The sequence below is a fragment of the Saccostrea echinata genome, unplaced genomic scaffold (assembly GCF_033153115.1).
Source record: "Saccostrea echinata isolate AGI-Se365-2 ecotype Australia unplaced genomic scaffold, CSIRO_AGI_Sech_v1 ptg000042l, whole genome shotgun sequence".
Classification (NCBI taxonomy): domain Eukaryota; kingdom Metazoa; phylum Mollusca; class Bivalvia; order Ostreida; family Ostreidae; genus Saccostrea; species Saccostrea echinata.
This window is the reverse complement of record NW_026889791.1, coordinates 2,230,606-2,256,282: the sequence shown is the minus strand read 5'-3', so window position 1 is coordinate 2,256,282 and position 25,677 is coordinate 2,230,606. Positions and strand designations below refer to the sequence as shown.

The 25,677-nt window shown below is 31.9% G+C and overlaps 1 protein-coding gene and 1 long non-coding RNA gene across 2 annotated transcripts; both read right to left on the bottom strand.

Moving 5' to 3' along the window:
- Window positions 1–364: 364 nt before the first annotated feature.
- Window positions 365–4,626, bottom strand: LOC133201166 (uncharacterized). The gene is made up of 5 exons (XR_009723062.1): window positions 4,469–4,626; window positions 4,339–4,367; window positions 4,057–4,194; window positions 1,937–2,060; window positions 365–397 (listed from the first exon to the last, which is right to left on the bottom strand). It is a non-coding gene; the product is annotated as an uncharacterized LOC133201166 (long non-coding RNA).
- Window positions 4,627–12,470: 7,844 nt separating this feature from the next.
- Window positions 12,471–14,821, bottom strand: LOC133201152 (secreted frizzled-related protein 4-like). Its single transcript, XM_061336935.1, has one exon. The coding sequence runs from the start codon at window positions 14,744–14,746 to the stop codon at window positions 13,802–13,804; it is 945 nt and encodes a 314-aa protein (XP_061192919.1). The 5' UTR covers window positions 14,747–14,821; the 3' UTR covers window positions 12,471–13,801.
- Between the last annotated feature and the right edge of the window lie 10,856 nt (window positions 14,822–25,677).

The following is a 25,677-nucleotide window of genomic DNA, read 5'->3' as shown; positions in this document are numbered from 1 at the left end:
AGGATTGACTACATTGATTATTTCATTCATCGACAAGTTTGTTTACATGTATAACATGATTGTCAGCACCTCCCAACCTCTTTCCTATTTAAATGCAGATAAATTTAAAAAGACATTTATTGTTAAGCACTCTTCGCATGGGCACTAATTGTTTTTCTCAGTTTGTATATTCCTATGAAGCAGATTTTATTTAAAACTTCTACACAAGAAGGAGGAAACTCTTTATGTGGCATTCAACTCAACATTTAGATATATAACATTTAGATACATCAACAACATATCAATTAACAATAGTACTTTCTTTCATATGTCGCCTACTCATTACAAACTCTGTGTACTCCAAATATAAGACACTACAAATTATGCGCCATCTGTTTCATATTTGGATGTTTTATACCTACAATTTTAATCAAAATTACAAATGCTATCCAATTTCATATAGTATGCAGTCATTTCAAAAAGAAAGGCTGTAGTTAGAAAACATGACATTAGAAGTTCATAAACGTAATGATGTTGTTCATTTATAGTTTTATGTTTCTAATTTTTAACGTATGTTCTTTTTTGATCAATAATAGTGATGACGATATGCTGTATCAACGGTTTTTTGATATCATATATATGCTTCTTTTGTATTCCTGTCGAGAATGTGTTTGTGTTGATTGCTATTTGTAGATTTTGATCAATATCCAAGGAACATATGTCTCATTAATTCGTGCATGCAGAGGATGAGGAAGATGTGTGCCGTAAATGTAAACGTTGCAAATGTAAATTCAAACGTAAATATAAATGTAAACGTTGCGAATGTAAACGTAAATGTGAAATGTTCAAGAAATGGAAGACCACTGATTTGTGATGAAAATCATGACATTATTATGAATTTGGCTTAACGTCGGACAGGGCTGTGTGTCTTGTATGCACAAAGTATACATTTTGATAACATTCTGATTTATTGTGCATTGCTCTGATTTTTATATATTTACTAGATAGATAGTTTTCATACAACGTCTTTCCTCTTCGAGTTATTTCCCTTGGCCGCCATCTTGGTGGTCAACCTGGTAAAAATGTATATTTTTCAGAAAAACAATGCTTCCTACCCCACAATGGCCAGTATAAAAAGTTTAAATTGGTTGAATAAGGAAGGAATATGAGCATGTTGACCTCCAATATGGCGGCCAACGGGAAATAACTCTTGATAATTTGGGCCTACTGAAAACTATCTATCATGCTGTGTATTTAAATATTATCGGACAGACTTAGCAGATAGTTAATGTAAACCCACAAAAGCATGTGTCAACGAACTTTTTGGACTGCCCTCGCTTCATTGCATGTATTCTTACAATATATTAAACAAATTAATATCAATCTCCAGAATTGTGTATGTACGCCTTCTTAAAAATAAGATTGAAGTATTTCTCTTTATGTTCAACAATGCGACTTCGGATTGATAGGATGTTATCAAATATGGTCCCTAGGTTCTTTTTCAATGACTGCATGACTGTCTGATAGCTGCAGATCTGTAGACCACTGGTTCTAAAAATGAAACTGACGACTGCACATTGAATTGAATCCTGTGGCTAGTGCGATACAGATCTGCAGCAAAATGCTTAAAGGTAATTGAACTACGCTGTGACAAATTTCTGTGACTGTGTACATAGAGGAAGTTAATCCCACGAGGAAAAAAAGGTAGATCTACAGTATTCTTTTCTCAAACATTCCCAAGAACAACTTTGATCCTCTATTTCAGCCCAACCCTAACCCGTTGCTGAGGATTTAAAACAATCTTTAATCTAAAATACCTTGGATATTGATCAAAATCTACAAATAGCAATCAACACAAACACATTCTCGATAGGAATACAAAAGAAGCATATATATGATATCAAAAAACCGTTGATACAGCATATCGTAAATAAAATATGAATAATTAATGCCTTACTGTTATTGAGAAAATTTGTTTTCCAAAATATTCCCATGTGAAGTTTTCTCCTTTTGTGGCCCAACTCTATCCCCAGTGGATATAATTTCAATATACAGGGTGTTTCACAATATATGTCACGCACCTAAAGGGAGAAAGAAAACTACAACAAAAGCTACATATACATTTTATATATCATTGTAATCAGCAGATATTCAAAATTATTATTTTAAGTTAAAAGTATCCAACATTCTCCATTTCAGTTTCTATGGCAACGATTTCCTAAAATGTTATACTCCACGTGTTTTCCTTACCATTGTCCTAAATAACTTAAGAGATTCGTGTTCAGAAATTTCTGACTACTGCCTCGTACGTTTCACAGGATACTTGACAGATTTCTTGTTTTATATATAAAACTAAAAAATATAAATATATATCTAGCTTTTTAGAACCCCCGGAAGTGCATATTCATTTTCTTATTTAAAGATGCATTTAAATAAATGTGTCATTTCAGAACTACCGGTACGTGCTGACGTCCACTTCTTTTGCTCTTTCAATCAATTTTGCAAACTTGACCAACTCCGATTGTCAGTTGGCTTTAAATGCTGTAATGCTGAAATCTTGTATGCAGACACACTCAATTTAAATCGAAAATTTCTAAATACACTTGATACACTTGCATTGTCCCAATCCATTTCCCTAAACTCAGATCTAACTGACTTTCTCAAGTTTTTTTCAATGATTGACTTCAATTTGACAATGTCAATAGAATATTTAGGATATCGTGCTTATAATAAAAGTTTACAAATCTCAAATTTTTGTTGCTAGTAGTACTCCATTTTGAGAACGGCTGAAATCATGACAACACTGATTACATCATCAGCTTACTTCATGGAATTATAATTTTCCCTATATTTTGTAATATCATAATTTTAGATTAATATGATTGTCTGTGGTATTTTGGTATTTTTGGTATCATGCTTGATATTCTGATTATGCCCATTTAGATGTGTGACATATATTATGAAACACCCTGTACCTGAATATATACCATCTTGAATCTACACTGCCTGATAATTCTTGCATATTACTTTGAATAATCATTGATCCGCTGTTCCTTAGAAGATTTTAAAAATATTTTTCTTCTTTATTCCGATGTTATAATTTTATTTTATATTGTGGCCCCACCCTACCCCGGTCTGATTCTAAGTTGATTTTACGCTATGTTAAGAATCTTTCACTTACATTTTGTCTTTTATGATACAGTGTTCTAGAGAAGATTTTTTTTAAAGACATCCATCTTATTTTTATCTTTTCTTGATTACTGTAGATCACTAAATTTTCGTCATTTTATTTTAGCGAAATAGTCATTTAATCTTTATTAGCGAGACAAAATTCTCACGAATTGTGGTTTTTGCTCTATATAATCCTACGGAATATTAGTCATTTAATCTTTATAAGCGAGACAAAATTCTCACGAATTGTGGTTTTTGCTCTATATAATCCTACGGAATACTAATATACGGGAGAATGAAATTTTCGCAAGCACATTGTCTCGCGTAATTACGCGAAAATAAAGTTCCCGTGAATAAAGAGTGATTTACAGTATCTCCCCTTTCAAGAAAATGTAGTCATTTATTCTCTTTTATATTCTCTTTATTCTTTCTATTAAGATTGGATTATAATAGTACGGTTCTAGAGAAGTGTGAAAAATTAACATACAGACATACGGATGACAAACACATTTCGACTAGAAAAGATCGTTACGGATTAAAATAAAAGACACATTCTTTATAAAGATAATAATTACAAACAAATAATTGGTTATAGACAAATTATACATTTAAAAAAAAGACCTAAATATTAATTATACGTACAGTGTATTTTTCTAAGATAATACTTATATGAAGTTTCACAATGTATGATTGTAAAAAGGATAGTTAAAATTAAAAAAAAAAAAGGAGAAACCATTTCCATCAATAGGGTTCACTGTTTTTTTTAGTATGACATCGTACAGTTCACATCTACTGCACCAAGAATGTCATAATTACCTAGTAAGTCACTACTTATGATAACAAGTGTTGTAAAGCAACATTATATCATCGCTTTTAACAACAAACAAATAAATGTGAAAAAATTACCGTTAAATCGCCACTTTATGTACCGTTGCAGTAGAAACACCTATACAGTGAAGACTTCTACACAAAGCGTAACAAGAACTCCATCAAACCGGGATTGTCAGTCGGGTTTTTCTTTCAATTGGACTAAAAACGCAAAATCTGAATAGAAGAATAAATGAACACAGGGTCTTTTCTTTATCTCAGATATGAAGAAATAATTTCATTTTGATTGAATTACGTTTGCCATGATTGGTAAAATAATATTAATTTTGGCACTAATAAGACAAAACAAGCTTTTCTCACCTTAAATAAAGTATTTCTTATCATTCATTCTAAAAGTAAGAAATAAAAATAATAAAAAAAACAAGTTGTCAGCAGAATTAAAACATTAAGTATCTTTGAATTTTAAAATAATCATAATTGTTTATATTACATTGGAAACAATCCTCTCTTTGCCAGTCAGCCTTGCATCCGTCTGTTCAGAACCATCACGTGGCTACAGTTACGTGTCACGTGGATACAGTCACGTGTTATCCAACAAAATGTATTACATTCCTCATCGTATTTATCTCCAAAATATCTAAAGATACAAGCTGGAAAAAAATAACTCCTAAAATCTCGAAGCAGGTCAAGGTTCCACATGAGTACTGCAAAAAATCGAAGGTTTTAGCAACATTCCACTAAGGAATATTATTCTCCTCAATAACTCGTATGTGTTGTAGTAAAAGATGAAAGGCACACTTGTCAATTGAATTTAATGGCATCTGGGAAATATATTCTATTACTGACTCATCAATTCCGAACAAAAATCAATTTGTACGTCAGTTCTGTATCGCATAAATTAAAAGGAATGTACTCAAATTGAAATATTCTTGATCACAGCCATTTCTTTGAGTTCCGTTCACGTGATGACATTGCTTCGGTATCTCCCCCCCCCCCCTTCCCCCCAGAATTTAAGACCATATATATATTAAAGCATGAATAATGCACCTCATCACACTTTTTTGCATATATTCTTGATATCAACCATCTTTCCAGGTTCCGTTCAAGTCATGACATTGATACTCCTCTTCCCCAGCAATATTAAGACCAAAAGAGTAGTACCGGTGTCGTATAGTGAGACTTCCCCCATAGTGAAGCTTCCCCCGGAAGGCTCACTATATAGTGAGTCTTCCCCCCGGAAGGCTGGCTATATAGTGAGCCTTCCCCCCGGAAGAATGGCTATATAGTGAGACTTCCCCCACGGAAGTTTCACTATATAGCCGTTCTTCCGGGGGGAAGGCTCACTTTATAGCCAGCCTTCCCCCACTCATAGCGAGACTTCCCCCTCTTATTATAGTTTCCGGAACATTGTTTTATTATTTAAAAAAATTCTAACAGTGTTAATTTATGACGAAATTATCTTCCATATATATACATGTATTTATAAATTTATTTTATATATGCATGAACAGTTTGAATATCGTTTTAACTGTTTGATATCCATTATAACATACGCATGTACATTGAGATGATATAATATATATAATATGTATACCCTTTCCTTTACATGTATTGATAACGAATAATCTTATTAGTTCACGAGTCACTTATATGGAATGTTCTGATTGTTTTCAGCATATGAATAAAAAAAAATTGATAGCATAGTTTTGTTTGTTTGTTTTTCTGTTTGTGTACAAACATTAGCTATTTACACATTAGATATGGTTCAACTGATTTAATAAAAAATGTAGCGAAAAGAAGAAAAATTTATAGTACTTTAAGACTATGCGAGAAATAAAATAATTGTGCTCGAATGTGAAAAATAAAACATGCATTCCAAATCTCAATTATGATTTTCTTAGTTCCTAGCTATATTTATCGAAAGTTTCATGTACATAAAGTTTAAATCTACTTTAAGGATAATTTTAAGCATCATTTAATAGATATGCTGAAATGTAAAATTGATGGGAAAATATTTCATTTACTTTATCCACAGGGACGTTTACAATATTAAAGACTTCATAGATCAGTGGTTCGACAAAAATTTACACTACAGCACATAAATCTCAGATTTTTATGAAAGGTCCGTAACTGATCATGATTCAATTTGCTGAAATCACGAGAGAGTCAGTGATTTGAGCGCCGTGGTCGTTTTTCTCCAATTGACGAAAACCAGTATGCACGCATTTTATAAAACAAACTTTAAAATTATTACAACTTTATATATTAAATATAAGCAGATAAAACCCGTTTTGATAACAAAAAATATTGGAAAAGTAATAGTTCACCGATTTTCTTGAAATAATATATTATTTAACTCAGGATCAGAGGCGCTTAGATTTATTTTTATTAAACACATATATTTCAGAACATATACGTAATTTTATTTAACCTAACTGAGGAATTTAAAATTTTAAAAAAATTTAATACAATATAGGAATGACTAAAATATACATGTTCAATATGTATTTTGCATTTAATTTTATTGAATATCTCCTCCCCCCCCCCCTCTCTCTTTCTCTACTAATATATGTGCATGTATTTCTCTCATTGTGATTTTTTTCTGTCTGTCCGTTCGTAATACAGTCCATGTTTTTCGTTCTGTCTATTCCTTTTTTTTTCATTTTCTTCGTCCGCTGTGTGTTATTGCGAGTTAATTAATTAGATAACTAGTATTAAGAAGGATTAACTCTTTACAAGTAGGATTTTGAACCAAATATCGCGGAGGTACGTTCATACTCCCTCGCTCCTGACTTGTCATGATGATCTAGCCTATGAATATTTTGCAAATATAATTAATTTGATATGGAATATTTTTAAATAAAAAAAAAATAAATCTTATATTTATGTAAAGACAATAAATTTGATTTTAAAAAACATTTTTTAACAAACATTTTATTTCATTTGCATGTTTATTTCATAAGATGCTCATGTTCAGTCAGTAGACGCTGCCTGGTGATGGTCATCAAGATGATCTCCAAAGCCCATCAATCCAAATAAAGCCCGGAAACTTCCAACAAATTGGAAGTATGCTCCAGGAATGTAAATATCGCCTGGCTTCACATGTTTTATTCTGTTTTCAATTTCGAAGGTCAGATCCAAAATAAAGTCTGCAAGCTCGTGGTCTTGGGGGTTATCATAGACACACATCAAATCCTCCAAAGCTTCGCATAAGACAAGTTGGAAATAACAGTTCATGTCGTTACCATCCATTTGTATTTGGTAAATAAGGGACATTAGCAAATCCCTTATCCATAGGATTTTTTGTTGAAAAGTATCAACACCTTCAATATGAAGTATTTTGACATAGTTTCGTAGAAACAAACGTCGTCCAATTGGTTGGCAAGATATTTCTCTTGCGTATATTTTCTTTAAGATGCTCATTATGGCAATAATCATACAGGATTTTGTTCTCAACATGTAAATGAAAAAACCGAGTTTGAGCTCCCTTTCAAAGTAAATGATCTCCCCTTGGTTGTCTTCGTAGTTCAATGTTGAAAGAATTAAAATGTTTATTCTGAATAAATGCCTGTGTCTCTCTTTCTGAAAGTATTTTTGTTTGTTCTTTTTTTTATAATAAAATTTCTTCTGACTCATACTGATACATTTTGTTAGAAATTTACTGCGGATTTTTGTATTTTTTATACGTGTATTCAAACATCCAATCGTCCAAACCCAGTTTAATAAAATATCTTTAAATAAATAATTTTTAAAACACGACCAAAATGAAAAAAATAATTGTATGAATTGATGTATGGGTGTGATGAGCAGGGGATGCACACATTTTCATGCAATTTTTCAGGTTAAAAAAAAAGGGGGGGGGGTTTAAGCCCAATCCATGCATCCGGTGCCTTTGCTAAAATATGCATGACAGTCAGAATTTGATTTAAACTGTATTAGAACTCAAATCCATCTTATTTGATTTATAGTGATGTAATTTCATTAATATCAAGCAAATTTCAAAATGAAATACAAATCCTAAAAATACTTCATAAAATTTATAAAAGTTAAAAGGTCCCTAAAGCATACAATAAATATTTAATTATGTCAATGTATATAAAATCCAAACCGAAAACCGAAGGGGGAAGACTCACTATGGTCATTATGGGGGGAAGTCTCACTATATAGCCATATTTCCCCCCAGGGGGAAGACTCACTATATAGCCAGACTTCCGGGGGGAAGTCTCACTATGGCGGAAGTCTCACTATATGACACCGGCGTACCGGCAGTCTTCGTAAAAACTGTCTATATATACATATATATATATATATATATATATATATATATATATATATATATATATATATATATATATATATATATATATATATAATGGTATATATTGTTACTTCGGATTACTTTGGAAAAAAATAAATCAAAGGTCAAACAAATGCGAGTTCACTGAACATCGTATTTTATAAAGCCATTGTGCCTTGGAATTCTTGAGCAAAATATCGAAATCCTTATCTCTTAAAGTCACAAGATATAAAGTATAACGGACAGACAGACGACGGGTAAAGTGACCCCTAAGTTTCGCTCTGCTGTACAAACACACAAAAAGAAAATATAAATAGACCACGCCATTTTTTTCAAGGATTGGCCAGAGCTTTCTTTATACCAGAGAGATATTGTTTTAGTGGGTGTTTTCCATTTCATAAAATCAAGAAGTGAATTTTAAAAGTTTCTATCGCACAAGACTATCGAGGGGCATTTCAAAAGTTCTGGCAACTGGTATATAAAATTTTAAATACGTTACGGATTAAAATGACTCTGATACCACCGTAAAGCTTAGGCAAATATGCATTAGTAGTGACGTCATTTTACATTCAAAATGACGTATAGGTCTGCTAAAATGACGTCATAATTAGGTATACTCTGTATACTGGGCGTAAAATGACTGATAAAGAGAACAATTTTTTTGTTGAGCAAAGAGCGTATTGCAAAATTCGCTCATTGCTTGGCTTTACGGCAACAGAAATAAAAGCAGATTTAGATGTAGTATATAGAGAGCATGCTCTTTCATATCGAGCAGTAGCAAGATGGGTAGTTCAATTTAAAGAGGGTAGAAAATCAATTGAAGATGACCCCAATTCGGGGAGTCCAGTTTGTGCATATGGCGAAAAAGAAATCGTCGCTGTTCAAAATACGATAGCTGATGGTGCTAGATATACAGTTGAGGAAATAGCAGACTTAACTAACATTAATTCGTCAACAGTTTTTCGTATTTTAAAGGAAAACTTAAAGCTTAGGAAAGTCTGTGCTAGATGGGTGCCGCATCTTCTCTCGGAAGAGCAAAAGCGCATCCGGGTAGAAATGGCTTCACAGTTACTAACAATTTATGAAGATTGTGACCAAAGGCGAATAAATGAGATTGTAACTGGTGATGAAACATGGATATATTTTTTTGAACCGGAAACTAAGCTCAATAATAAAGTTTGGATCGGTGAAAATGATACAAGGCCTCAAATTGCACGCAGAAATCGGTCTGTCCGGAGATTAATGTACGCCATATTTTTTTATTCTAAAGGCCCTGTTGCTCAAGTTCCGGTTCCAGAACACAGCAGTGTTACTGGTCAATTTTATGCAGAGAATGCCTTGTCTCAGGTTGTAGAGCGCTATAAAACGACCCGACCAACAACCAGTACTAGAGGAATAAAGCTCCTCCATGACAACGCACCTACCCATAGATCAGAGGTAGTAACCAAATATTTAAAGGAAAATGGTATTGCCGTTTTTACCACATCCACCCTACAGTCCTGACCTAGCTCCATGCGATTTTTGGTTGAATGCCGTTATCAAAGAAGCCCTCCTAAGACGTCGATTTGAAAGTCGTCATGCAGTCGGAAGTACCGTATTCAAGTGTATGAAGCGTATACCGAAAGAGGACTATAGGGCAGCATTTTCCACGTGGATTTCAAGACTGAAAAAGTGTGTCCAGGTCAACGGAGACTATTTTGAGGGATTGATATAATTTAATTTATGATAATGACGCTCTTTAATTTACCGCACACCAGTTGCAAGAACTTTTGAAATGCCCCTCGTATGTTCATTTCATCTAGATTTATACATTTACCTTTCATGGTGTCTGTGTAGCGGTAATTCCCGGCAATGATGGAAACACACTCAGTTGTAAATTTTAAATTATTCTTTTATTAAGGTGACATAGTTGATGATAGATAAATGGATAATATGGAAATGTCCTGCAATATACAAATTGCGTCATAAAAATATGTACAAAATATATATCAATTATCTAATATTCTGATCTAAAAATAAAACAAATTATCTGTCTTCCCTTTTACAATTAATTATCATATTTATCAATTTCACCCGATATGATAAAATGAAGATATTCTATACAAGGGAGTTAACTCTTACAACATAATTACTCTTGATAGTCTTGTGAAGAGTTATCTTTCTTTTATGTTTCTTTACAAATCATAAAAATATATATATACAGATAGACATACCAATTTATGGAATTGAACTTTCTCCAATTTCAATTATTTGTATGGTTTACTTATGGTGTTACCTATGTACAATAAATAAAATAATCAGGATTTGTTCTTTACAAATACCTTTCTCATAACCAATAGATATTTAAATTAGTTTGATTACCAAAATATTCACAGCAAAATATTTCTAGGTATATATACAAATTAATTAATAAGAAAACTCCATCAGATTTATCTACATCTGATCATACAGACAGATAATTCAATATGTTAACATTTAAAAGTAAAATATTCTGTTTTCCACCTATTTCACATAAATTATGGAAAAACATCTCATAGGCATAAAAAGGTAAAAAACTTACATTTTCAGGAACTGTCTTAGGTCTTCAGAAATAAATAAAGTCAGCAGCTTAAACTGTATGTCTTACACCATGAAATCTTGAATAAAACTCAGTACTCCACAAAGACCAAATCTACAACCAATGAAATCTAACCATTTCAAAATCTGACCAATAGATGTGTGTGTGGTCATGTAAAAGTACAGGTGTGGATCCAAAGGGGTGTATATCTATGTCACTAAATACCCATGTTAGTAAAGAATGAACAGAATGAAACTTTAATGGAAACTTATCATTTATGCATTTCTAACATATTTAATAGTTTATTTAGTTTATTTAATTTATATCTAATATTTATTTTATTTCATTTAAAATCATTTCAACTTTTATTATTTTTTAATAAAAGTAACTCTACTACATCTGCATAAAAATAAATTAAAGAAAACTGAATGCGGATGTTTTGCATATTTATTCAGTGTTACCTTTATCCCACAAGAGGTCTTCCTAACAGGACTGCAGCCTCCCCGGCATTGGGCGGTCGTTTATGACTGAACAGTGTCCTCTACATTATCCTTACACTAAATATCAAACTTCTCAGGAATACAACCTTTACTCTAAGAAAAAATTCATTTATGAATACCTCAACTGCATCAACAAGGTGTTTTGTCAGCTGTATACTGGGCCCTTACTGGGACCTGATTGAATCCCTCTAAAGTAATTTTCACCGAAATTTTAGTTTTGAAAAAAATGTAAATAAAGACCAACAAATTACCTGTATAACTTGGAAAATGTTCGTGTGCACCATTCATTTTCGAAATACACATAAATTATTGCGTTAACCAGTAATATTTTGCCTTTTCTCAAGAACAATAACTTAATATCATTCTTTTGTCGCAGAGATTTTTTTTTTTTTGGCAACATTTCAAAAAGATTGTAACTGTTGGGTCACAACCAAATCGTAATTATGATAATATTTATATTACTAGCAAATATGTTTATATCTAGTTGGAAAAAACTCTTTCCGCAGAGTGTTTTTTTTAAATTTATATTAATAAGACAAACACAACTCAAGGTAATGTGATTTCTTAAATCCAGTTTAAAACAACCAGGCAACCTTCAACTATATAAATGATCTTGCTTAATGTATTTTGGAAATGTAAATTAATGGGATATCATTTTTCCTCGAAATCAATTCCAAACTTTGAATGTATATTAAAAGTATACATGTACCTTCAGGACAAAGAGTCTCTGCTGCACAACCATTAAACCATGTCCGATTGAAAAAGCGACACTGCCTTTAAAACAACGTCCATATATTTCTCCAAAAATCCAGCATCACACGATAAAAGAAACATAAATTTCTCCTCATTGGTCTATTCATAAATAATTTTTGCTTTATGAAGTATTGAGAAAAAACGTATGCAAAGCTACTGTAAAATGTGTATCTACCTAAACATTTATAACGTATCCCTTTAAAAAACATTTTCTGATTTACATCGAATGCCCAAACTTTTAAAATTTCTACTTCCCGTTTTAGACATTTTCCCATTTCTTCATTAAAAAATGTGGAGATCATTTTGTGCGCATTCTATCTCCTATCTCACTCTTTTGCAATCGCATATGCATTCACACACATTGACAAATAGTTTTGGAAAGTGAAGTGCTAAATTTTTTATTTGTACTGGAATGAATCTTCTATTTTCACATAAAAGTGGCCTTTTCATCATCTGTTAAATATAGAAAGTATCTTACCTTTCAATTTCAATACTTACTTGTACGTTGCAATTTTAAATCATCAAACTGTTCCATAATTTCATCATAAATTGTTTAAAAATCAACAGCAGTTCGATCTACGTTGTGAAGTAACAGACAACGTACATTGGAGAGCGCTACGGATATAAGCACCCAAAAGGGTAACAACAGCTTGAGAGATTCCGGTTCATAAATATATTAAAATTTCGATGTGCAGAAGTATGGACCTTAACGAATAGACAACGATGTAATGACGGTATTATCAACAATAATTAATATAAATACTAATCTGATACCTCTGTTTGTTACTTTCATGTAATCTTTTGTAATTATCATTACAAATATACTTTTTATATCCGTAGAATATTAAACAGGATTCGGCCTTCCCTTTTCAATATTTATGAGACGAATTAAGTAGTATTTCAACATAGTTTTAAAGTTAATCCATTAATATACAGCAAAGCTTTTGGCCTTGATGTTTGTTGAGTATTGTAAAATGCTTAATTATATGGCAGATAAGACTGACATCAAAAACTAAATGCACTTAGAAATTAAAAGGGCCTGCACCTTCCTATAAAAATGAAATGATGCAGAAATGATTCATGGATTGAAAACAATGCATTTTCTAATTTTATAGGTGAAACATGTGCAGTGGATAGAAGAGCTTAAAAATATTTGAATAAATACGACACAATGAATTCAGAAAGACGTAATGCCTCCAGTTTTTCCTCCTATCCATATACAGACCAAATACAATCTTAGTATGTTCAAATAACCGAGAAATCTTTCAATCATTAAAATACATTTTACATATATTTTATCAATTACCAACGGTCACTGTATAAACGATATTATTTGAAACACGATGTATTTCGACGAATATATGTACTGCAAGCAAAGTGATTCATAACATAGAAATAGGAAGCGATGCGAAAAAAATTAAAATGCTTGTTAAAGAGGTTAAATTTTTCAAAGCAGAGTATATGCAATGACATTTGATTGAAAGAGAATCTCTCTCTCTCTCTCTCTCTCTCTCTCTCTCTCTCTCTCTCTCTCTTCCACATTGCTTACAATTTGAATAGAGAAAGGATCCTTTCAAGCCTCTTGCATGAACATGCATAAGCGATTTTATATTTCTGTTAAATTAGATTTTTTAGAAGCAGCACTGTATAGACAATTAAATCTCACCAAAATGCCTGTATTTTAATTTAAGTATATTTTGTCCTGTCTTTTTCACTTCATACTAAGCTATAAAAATAATGATATTTACCTCGTTTTATAGAAGAATGGTTGTTTGATTCTATTTGATCAGGCATATTTTCTTGAGAGCATTTACCACTTTCTGGAAGTTTTTCACATGTTAAGCTCTGTGGCCACGGAAATCCAAAACTCTCCAATACCTTCTCACAGTCCTTTCTAACGTCTTTACAAATGAAGCGACAGGGTTGAATAGCTTCTCCTTGTTCTGTGCACATTGGTACATACAATGCACATAGAAGAAATTTAAGCTTAGGACTGCATCCATATTGTATAAGAGGGGTGAACGTTAACAGCTGTAATCTAGCGTCATCTTGGTGTTGGATGTTTAAAATATTTGGCAATATTGTATAATTGTAGGGCATGTCTTTGCACATGTCTATTGAAATCACTTGGCATTTTGCATATGGCGGAGACAATGTTTGAGGACTCATACTTGTATTTCTTTCTTTGACTGTTGGAGAATATGTGGCAATTTCTTGAGGATGAGGCATATTATCTCGAGCACATGTACGATTTTCTGAAAAATTTTCACAAGCTAAACTCTGCGGCCATTGAAATCCAAATTTTGTCATCAGCGTTTCGCATCCAGATCTAGCATCGTTGCATATGGAGCGACAAGGCGGAATCGGTTCTCCTTGAGCTGAACACATCGGTAAATACAGCGTACATAAGAAAAACTTCAGCTGAGGACTGCATTCGACTTTCACAAGGGGGAAGAACTGATGTATTTCTAATCCAGCGTCCTCTTGTTTCTGATGGTGTAAAAGATTTGGCATGACAGTATAATTGTACGATAAATCCTTACACAGAGGAACCGAAATTTGTTGGCATTTTGGATGTGGCTGAAACATTGTCTGTCCATTTTTAATTAAACAGTTCCACAGAATAAGGAAGAAAATGGATCTTGTTTTAATGTCTGCCATACTCGAAAACACGGAAATTAGTCGTTTGGTTCAGATATACGAAAACTAGTTAACAATAACTTGGAAAAGGTCCTGAAATATTCAGAATAATTAATTTAAAAAAATGAGGACTAAAAGATGACTAATTTCGATTTCAGTGGAATGATATTATACATTTATTGCATGATCGTGAGAGAAATAGGAAGATTTTTTCAGCCAAGAAAAATCATATTCCCTGAGGGCTTCGCCCGAGGGGAATATGATATTTCTTGGCTGAATAAATCTTCATGTTTCCCGAATATTCATGCAATAAATTATTATACCGAAACAAGCAAAAACTTTAAAAATAAACACAAACTTTCAAATTCGGCACTGCTCTCAAATTCACTTTCAGTTTTAACGTAAAGTTACTGAAACACTTCAGCACTTCTGTGACGTGAACCAGGCTATTGTGACGTCTACTACTCTCGGGAATTTTCGTTCAACGAACGATAACTATTGCGGGAAAATGCACTAGGTCTCCGAAGAGGTTGAATATGATGAAAAGCATGGCAACGACAGGGAAATATGAAGTTTTATGGCCCTGTCATGTGATAATCTAGAACTAATCAAATAACGCGTTTTATAGAATTATAATAATGAGGTATAATAATATAATTTATGGATCACGAACTGAAATAATACATGACACATTATTTTTAGTACAAGGAAAAGCAAATATCATCAACACATATTGAAAGTTTTCAAAATATTAAAATTTAAGTAAAAAAAAACTTTCTCTTATGTACACGTCAATTATAAGACCGCAACTTGAAAATACCTCTGTGGTTTGAGGATACTGTCTTACCAGTTATAATTAAAAGCAAAGAAAATTACATCTTTATGCTGCTAGAATAGTAACAGGTTTAACAACAATTACGTCCAAAGATTAAGGAAAATGGTTAGTTGAAGAAGAGAAAAGGCAAGATTAAGAACAATGTACAAGATACATATTAACCCATTGCCATATTATTTTAACGAACATACTTCTCAATATGAGTTGCAATGCATTTAGTTTTTCTACGATTAAATATGGAGATAATGAACTGTATTCAAGTTGAAAAGTCCATTCAAACAATACAAATCAGGAGCAGAGCAAACACGGACCTCCAAAACATCAGAGGTGGGATCAGTTGCCATGGTCACATCCGCCTTGTGCTCTTTGTCATGATCGGGAAAAACGGAAAAATCCCGTAGGCAATTCAGTGTGTAATGGCCTAACAATTAGTATGGAAAACGTTTGGCTTAATGATAGATTGTATTTGCTGAAAAGGTCATTGTATCGACCATAGAACTTGCGAAATGATTGCTTTAAACGAGGCTGTTGATATTCCTGTTTCATCAACTTGTTTGTCAATAGCTTGCTTCGTTTTAGAAATTGTTCGTACGTAGAGCATGCTCTTGTATATCGAACCAACTTGGAGACAAAAACCCTATATGCAGGTGATATATTGCTACATAAGTAAGGGAAGTTTACAATTGAAAAGTTGAAGTCATCACGTTCATCATAAAGCTTGGTTGCTCGGTTACCATTTACGTCTTTTTCTAGTAAAATATCCAAATATGAAACAGATGTGTCAGACTCTGTGGTATCTTTTTTATCAAACTCACTGGGATATATCGAGTCAACATATGAATGGAAGTGACTATTGCTAATTTATAATACGTTGTCGATATTGTTAATGAATGGAACTTATTACAACTTGTTAGAAATAAACCATCATTTTCAAGTTTTAAAGCTAGAATTAGCATTCTAAAGTTTGTCCCACCTTAATTATTTTTTTTTTCTGGAACAGACGTTTGAATTTTCTTCATACCAGACTTCGACATAATTATGTACTAAATACTGACCTGTATAGATACAATCTAACTGCAAGCCCTTTGTGGTAAAGTAGACGATGCATATCATTGAAGCCAGAGAAGATTTCGTTGACATTTTTTTTTTCTCGATTAGATAAGATTTACATTTTTCATGTGGACAGATTTACTGAGTGCTGCAAATAATGAATGTCTTTTTTTATTGTTCAAAATTTTATCAAACAGTCTAGCAGATTTACTGTTTCACTAGAAAACTGAAACGTCGTCTAGTGATTGCTCCGTGAACCCTATGACCGCACAGTAAAATTCATTGTATATTTTCAAAATTTTCGTAAATGGACCTGATTTTTTACATACTAATAAACAAAAGATAAGAATTTAATCAGATATATCTCATGCTTCAAAGTACACAATAAATTTTCAGTAAATCAATTTGTCCGCGGACTTTTCTAACAACCCTCATACATTGTAATGATACGCATTGACTTTTTTACACCGACATTTAGTCATCATTTATTTCTTATCATTCCTCATAACCTCAAAAGGGGTAAAAATGGCCGTCCAACGATTTATTATTTAAATTTATTCATCTTAATTTCAATTTTAGGAACTGATAAAAATGCAATTTATAATAATTTTTCTTGAGACAGATTTTGTACGTAATGATTGATCATTAACATACCCCCCCCCCCCTCCCCACTCCCCCGATCAAAAAAAAAAAAAAAAAAAAAAAAAAAAAATACTGTTACAGTAAATATAGAAGCAAGGAATATAATCACTACTTTATTAGCGACATGAAATTAAACTTTTTTTTCATTTTGTATATTCAAAAATTAATTTGTATCTACACCTGGTATTTTAAGAAGTTGGAGGTGGAGGGTGGGGGTGGGGGTGGAAGGTGTAAATGTAAAGGGAGTTATACTTACGTACACCATGACTATGGTAACAGGACTATGGTAACGGGATACACCCTTTAATCAAATGTCGTTTAAAAACAAGATGAGACTTTCACTGCTCCTTATAACCCAAAATAATTCCTCAACAGGTGGATGATTATACATGTAGATAAAAAAAATAAATAGGTAAATAAATACATGTATACAAATTTATTAATCTTTTTTCAATTAATTATTGAATCGTATTATAATTTTCAAAAAATTAAGCGGCAGCCCAATTGACGAGAAAGAGGCCGCTGCTTACTATACCTATCAAACAATAATAACTTTATAATGTTAAGGAAATTTAGAAAAACAAAAGATGTCAAGGAGTAGAAATTCAAAATGCAGATTTCAAGGTATTAATGAAAAAATATGTTCTCGTAAAAAAGTTTAGACAAATAAATGCGAATTACAAATGATATGATAGATCTTATGGGTTTTTTTTTTTGTTTTGTTTTTTTTTTTTTTTTGGGGGGGGGGGGTTGTTTTGTTTTGTTTTTGTTTTGGTTTTTTTTTTTTGTTTTTTTTTTTTGTTGTTGTTTTTTTTTTTAGTTTAGTTTTGTTTTGTTTTATTTGTTTTTTGTTTGTTTATTTGTTTTTGTTGTTTGCTTGTTTTTTGCAACCATACGTTGGAAACTTTTCAAGTTCTTGTGTCAATGATATACATTCAACCATACGTACAGACAGACAGGCAAGGTAATATGACCCTAAACTCTAAAGGTCGAAAGGATGAACAGACAGATACCAAAATCTATTGGCGTGTTGCTCTTATAGTAAAGTTCTTCTGTACAAAATTTGAAAATAATACATTGAAAACGGTTTCAGTTGTCGCATACGAGGGGTGATCAAAAAGTTCGCAAACTATCTCTATATTTACAAAAGTGATTTGTGACAAAAAATGGTTGACTCAGTCGTACTCGAGCAACGAACGGCTGTAAAGTTTAACGTATATCTTGCAAATTCCTTTGCAGTAGAATATGATATTATGTACAAGGTTTATGAAGACTAAAGACTTACTAGAAGTTCACTCATTAATTGGATTGATTGTTTTACTGAAGATGGTTAAAAATGATGTTTGTTCTGTTGCCCAGCGAAAGCAAGCCGGGGAAAGATGTGTCCTTAGTTGAGCAATTTGTTATGAAAGATCGCCAAGAAACAATTAGAAAAATAGTTGAATTTCTTCACAATAATATAAGTTCATCCATATTTTATCCACATTGAATAAACGACGTTCCCGAGACAGAGGACTCGGGTTTTGATGATCACCATGATAATTCTGGGAAGGGATGTCCTTATCCACCCATCCTATTGCCGAGATTTGGCCATTTCTGGCAGATGGACTGTTCTCGTTATAAAAAATAACTTGCATGGTAAGAAATATAAGACTCGGAAAAATCTTTTAGCTTCTATGAACAGAACGCCACGGAGCATGTCACGTGACCGTCTGGATCACGTTATACGCACATGGGCAGAACAATGGCAGATGTTCATAATAATCGGAGAGGACTACTTTAAAAAATAATGAGCATAGTAACCTCATTTTATATCTTTTAAGGAAGTTCAATTAGTTCGCAAACTTTTTGATCACCCCTCGTAACAACAAAATGTCATGGTTATACATTCAAACATATGCATAGACAGGCAAACGAAGTGATATGACCTCAAAATCTATAGGTTTCTTGCTTTTATAGTAACGTACTTCTATGCAAAATTTGAAAACATAACTTGATAAACTGTGAGAGTTATCGCGTCCAAAAAAGTGCCACGATTATACATTCAAGCATACACACAAACAGACAAAATGATATAACTTCAAAATCTATAGGTGTTTTGCTCTTATAGTAAAGTACATATGTAAAATATTTGAAAACATTACGTTGAAAACTGTGTGAATTATCGCGTTACAACAAAAGTGATGAGGGACAGACGGACAGACGGCTAGACGGACGGACAGACAATTCCCAAAACGTATATGTGTCTTGCTTATTGTAAAGTACTTATGTACAAAATTCGAAAACTTTCCTTGAAAATTGTTTGAATTTTTTGTCACAACAAAAGTGTTGGCGAACAGACAGTCGGACGGACAGAGAGATGGGCAATTATGATTCCTATAAGGCTCCCGCATTTTCATACAGGACCTCAATAATAATATGCATGTACGTATATGTATAACTTTCGATTATTTGATTAACTAATACTTAATTCAAACGTATTATTTCCATATAGGGAGAAGATGTAGTAAGTTTTAAGAACTTGTACACAATCCCAATGTATCTTTAATTACATTATAAAATATGTTCAAATCACATGATACACTTCCCAGCTTTTCTTTTATTGTTTTAAAAAGCTTTATTAAGGTTGGGATTAAAACTAAATAGAATCACATCTATGTTATACAAGTTATACAAGAGTTCTTTTTTTTTTTTTTTAGAATTGTCCCCGCCCACTCCCCACAAATACAAAAAAAGTGAATTTTTTTTTCTAAACATTTAAATATCTTTTTAATATTTCAGTATTTCACAAATGATAATATCGGGAATTTTTTTCCCCGATTCTTGTAAGTATGAAGTCTAATAGAAGTGATGTGTCCAGCTAAGTTTGAAATTGTTTGGATTAGCCTCTCATTCTTGCTTGTATATAGCGTATTGAAAACTTCTTTATATTTTCTACAGAACATTTCTACTTTTGAATGAATAATGACAAAATTATTTGTCTGTTGATTGTATTTTCTTATGACAATAGAATCTCCTTGTATTAAGGATATCCGCTCCTCAGCCAGGAAGGAAAACTTTTAAAATTATTATTTAATTTAAAAAGTCTCAAAGTTAAGCTTGAAATTGAAATCTTTTCGTGCAACAATTTTCATTTCAGTATGAATTAAGATTTTTTGAAGTTTTTAGAAATGGTCTTGTAAACATTTGACTTTTTTTACCACATGAAGTACAAAAAATAGATGTATTATTGTAGAAATCATATTTCCTTTAATATTGCCTTAGATACCAATGTTAATTAAAATGATATGAAATTAGAAGTTATTTCTGATGTCTTACAATGATAGCACAAACGTTTTACACTATGTATTTAATAATAATTGAACTAAATAGAAGAACGAAAGTACCAAAAAAGTATGAAAAACATGCAATTTTCTCCAAAAGCCTGGATACCTATAATTTTTTATCGTACATGTAAAATATATTTGTTGGTCAATTCTCAATTAGAAAATGCATAACGGGTACTTTGATTTGCATTTCCTGAAAATATAATTTGAAATTTAATAATTTTTCCTATATAATATGATTAAGTTTAATTATGAACTTTGAGGAATATTATGAGTAAATACACATCATTTTAAGAGTTCAGAGACATTTTTGTGAGCATTTTAAATTACACAACTCCTGATTTTCAGAACCTGAGGATCGGACTACCTTAAGTATCTTCGGTCTAGAATTGACTGTGTCCGATTTCTAAATCAATCCAGGATTCCATTTAGTTCCGGTTATTTTGATACTCATGGCTTTGAATTAAATGACATCTTTAGGATAGTTCAAAGCCACGTATTGTATTATACATGTATTTTGAAACAAGGAATACTGAAACCTATATTTGAAACAATCATTTCAAGATCTCAAATTGAAGTATTAATTTACATGTGTATTTGAAGAGTGTTTTTGCAATGTGACATGTAAAAAATTTATGACATTATATAGTATCATTAATTATTCGCCCAAATTCAGTTGAGATTTGCCAAAGCTTTAAAAAGAAAATCCACGATATTTCATACATAATAATGTGGCGAACATTTTCGGTAATTTTCTGATTGTCAACACTTGATTAAAAAGAATATTTGGATGAAAGATATTATACAAGTATTGCTGTTTTTGAGGTCAATACGATACGATGATTTAGCCACCTGAGGAGTACAATATTCACCGAACCCGAAGGGCAAGGTGAATATTGTACTTCGAAGGTGGCTAAATCATCGTATTGACTGAAAAATCAGCAATAATTGTTTTATAATTGTTTTATTATATGGTTCATTAAGATTACAGTAATGATTCTTATTAAGCAATCCATGTCATCTTACTTTTTTACATTTGCTAGTCATAGCCAAATGCAAAAAAAAAATGTTTTAAAATAAACATAACCAGCTAGTTGTATTAATTTAGAATTCTCGAGTCTACTTTAGGTTTGATGTGAAAAAAAGTGTAAGACACGTATAGAAGACCAATTTTTAAAACGAGGGTATTAAAATGTGAACAAAAAATGATGACTTACATGAAAAAAAATCCTTGATAGCCCCCCCCCCCAAAAAAAAAAGAGGAGAAATCTTCCAAATCCAAATTTTATTTTTTTCTTTTGGTGGGGGGGGGGGATGTGTTAAGGTCCATTAACAGAGAAGGGGATTTCAATGAACATTTTAAACTACATAAGTAAAAATTTACGTTCATAAAAAAGTGTGATGGAGCCAGGTCCTTTGCAGCCACCCTCCCCCCTCCACACCCTCCCCTCACCCCAGATTCTACGTGCCTGAATGATATGTTCACCTGAATGGAAATCAGGTGCAATTAAGTGAAATAACTTTCCAAACCTATTTGTATCACTTTGGAGTTTCCCAATCTATTTTAGTCCAATGTGGAAAAACATAAATCCTTACAATTACCTAGAAGGTCACATGGAGGTGATTATAAGGAAGTATTTTTCTAACATTGTTGGATCTCAGCCAAGCAGAGAGATGGGAATTATTCATTCATTGGAATTCTTCTTCTTCTTCTTTTTTTTTTTTTTTTTTTTTTTTTTTTTTTTTTTTTTTTGCATTTGTAGAAGACAGAAAATACATAATATCTCACAAAACCAATTCAACAAAGAATTATACCATTTACATTATTTTGTATTCACACCCTTAGTTTGTGACATGAGTTTTCTGAGAGTTTTTTGACACTTTTATGTTTCAAATAACTTTACAATTATGTATGTTAAACCATACTTATAACGAATACGCTTATAATGAATTGACGCTTACAGCGAGGTGATTTTCACTCCTCGTGACTTTTAAATATTTTGGAAACTTAACGGATATAACGAATTACGTATATAACGAAACAGAATCGTGCGTCCCTGACATTTTGTTATAAGCGTGTTTTACTGTCCTTCATAGTGAAATTTATTTTGCTGGTAAATATATCTTTATTCTTTGCAATGTAACACTTTTCTCATATTTGAATCACTTTAAAGGTAGCGTTTTGTTTGTGACAGAAAAATTAAGATTAGCACATTTTAAAGATATACACGCTATATAAACGCGATTTTTCATGTGAAACAAAATGATTAAATGATTTGTGAAACATGGTGTGTAATAAAAAATAATTACTTTCCACCAAGTTTTACTAAATAAGTCGTTGTAATTACAAAACAATTAAGCAAGATCTGCAATTAAGAATTCAGCCTATCATGAATATTGATGAAGGAAGTGCGTAAACAGTATATAGACAGGCATGTTCGCGGGAAATCATAAACAAGGTACGTTGCATTTTGACTACGATTTTGAATAAAAGTTAATATCTGTCATTACAGAGTAAATGGTTAATACTGCTTGTTTTCAAAGATAAGCATATTTAAGCATAAAACGTATGCCGTCCATGTCAAAAGTTATTTTGTATACCAAACGGCCTACCTAGTTTTCTTGACGCCATTTTTGTTTATCAATCTAAAAGTAGCGTCGGTGTCACATGATGCATGAATTTAAATATAGGCATTACTTTCCTAGCAGGATAATAAATAATTATAATTTGAGATCTTCATAATGCGTTCATTTCCAATTGTGTAATTTACAATATTTTCTTAACTTTATTTGGTAAACAAAATAAATAAATTTCCAACTTTATTTTTAACTGACGCAAGTTATAGCGTGTATATCTTTAACTGAATCTTATATATGTAATATTTATGAAAATCATTCTGAGCAACCATACCCGTCAGAGACATAATACATCAAGTCTTAACAGGGGACAAATAGTCAGAAAGTCGAGCTTTAAATTTAATATGTAAAAATTCGAACCGAGTTTTTGAATATGAAAAAATCAAAACTTACTTGAAATATCTTTATATAGTTTTCTGTCCATTCGCGCTAAAGAAGTTTCACAAGATCTGTGGGCTAATTTCCCTATACACTTGTAAATTTTCTGTGTAGACGGAAGATTTAAGTACATTATAAGTGCATATTTCGAAAAAAATTAATTATTTCCGTTTCCAATAGATTTCAAGCAAATCTTGATATTGAACTCATAACCTACAATACTATACACTGTATATACACCGTATACTATGTAAAATCACATGTTTTCATGGGGACAAATTTTCGTGGTTTGAAGAAAAGATTTGGGTTTGCGGGGATTTAATTTCGTGGAAAAACATGATATTTTACATTTCGTGGTGGACATGAATCTTCATACCTCGAATATTAGGACAATTAGTGATTTCACAGTACTCGCCTATAAGTCGGATTATGGGGAGTTAGAATTTGGTGCAAAACTCTATCCTTGCATATTAATTTTACTAGTCATGGCCCAGAAGTTTTTAAAGATATTTTTCATATATATTCCCATGTTCCACTTCATATCATGGCCACACTACATCCAGCGCCATGATTTGACTAAAATTGAAGATTTTTTTTTTTCTTTTGAATACGGTTAACGTACTTTTTTCCACTAGGTCACAATTCTGCGGAATCATAATTTTTGTTCAATCCGCGAATATAAATTTACGTAATATATGTCCATAATGAAATTGAAGTACGTTGTGAAAAATTACGGCGTGACTGCATACATAGCGGAAGTTAATCCCATGCGGAAAAAATTACGTCTAGAGTATTCTTTAATCAAATATTCTAAATTATGGCCCAAAATCAACTTCATGGCTCATGAGTTAAACAATCTTTAATCTGGACTACCTGAGAATAACTGCAAAATATATGAATAATCATAGCCTTACTCTTGTTAAGAAGATTTTGTCCTATATATTCCCATGTTAAACTTTCTCCTTTTTGTGGCCCAACCCTATCCCAATAGGATATGATTTGAACAAACTTGAATATTTTTTCACATGCAAAACTCGAATCCCTTATTTCAGCTCCATTCTACCTCTGGGGACCATCTTGAATCTTCACTACCTGAGAATATTCTCATATTACTTTGGATAATCATTGATCTGTTGTTCTTGAGAAGATTTTTTCTTTTCTTTTCTTGTATATTCCGATGTAAAAATTTTAATCTTAAAATTTGATTCTACACTATATTAGGAAGCTTTCGGTTAAGTTTTGTCTTTTCTTATACAGTTTTCTTTAAGACACCACAACACTTTTTTGTCCTAAGTTTTCTTGATTATCTACCCTTCCAAAAAAGTGTTGATCTTTACCCGAGGATGTTTTGTGCTTAGTTTGGGTGATATTGGACCGGTTCTGGAGAAGAGGTCGAAAATGTGAAAAATTAACAAACTGACGGACGATAAACTTCGATCAGAAAAGCTCGTTAAAGAGCTAAAAAAAGAAAAAAAAATTGTGAGGCAACTTCTTAAAGTAGCAGTATTTCAATCACAAAATCTTGGTAAAAGTTATATATTTTTGAGGAACGTGTCGTCTGACCTTAAGTAACATTTCCATCCAACAAGGCAGTATGGTTGTTCTCCAATATATTCTCCAGCATTTCTCCTGTACTAAGGTTATTTCAAATATTCTCATATTATAATACAGGAAATCCTTAATGTGTGAAGGTTTGTTACTGTATATATATATATATATATATATATATATATATATATATATATATATATATATATATATATATATATATATATATATATATATATATATATATATATATATATATATATATTATTGATCTGCCCTTAGATGCATTTATAAGCTAGAATAAACAAATCCATTTTTTATTAACGCTATGTGCGTCAAAAAAGAAGACGTTTTATAATCTTCATCCATGGAATGCTTCAAGGTACAATGTATACTCCCCATGGGTCAATAGGGGCGTCTAGACCCCCTGGAATTTTCAGAGTTATCTAACTTATATGCTAAAAAACAGAAAAATTAAACCCCCTTCTTATAACGGTATGGAGGGTTATCTATCTGGAGAAAATTAATTGACCATG

Excerpts from the sequence above, each read along its gene's own strand:
- LOC133201152 (XM_061336935.1), bottom strand. The coding sequence starts at position 14,746 with ATGGCAGACATTAAAACAAGATCCATTTTCTTCCTTATTCTGTGGAAC.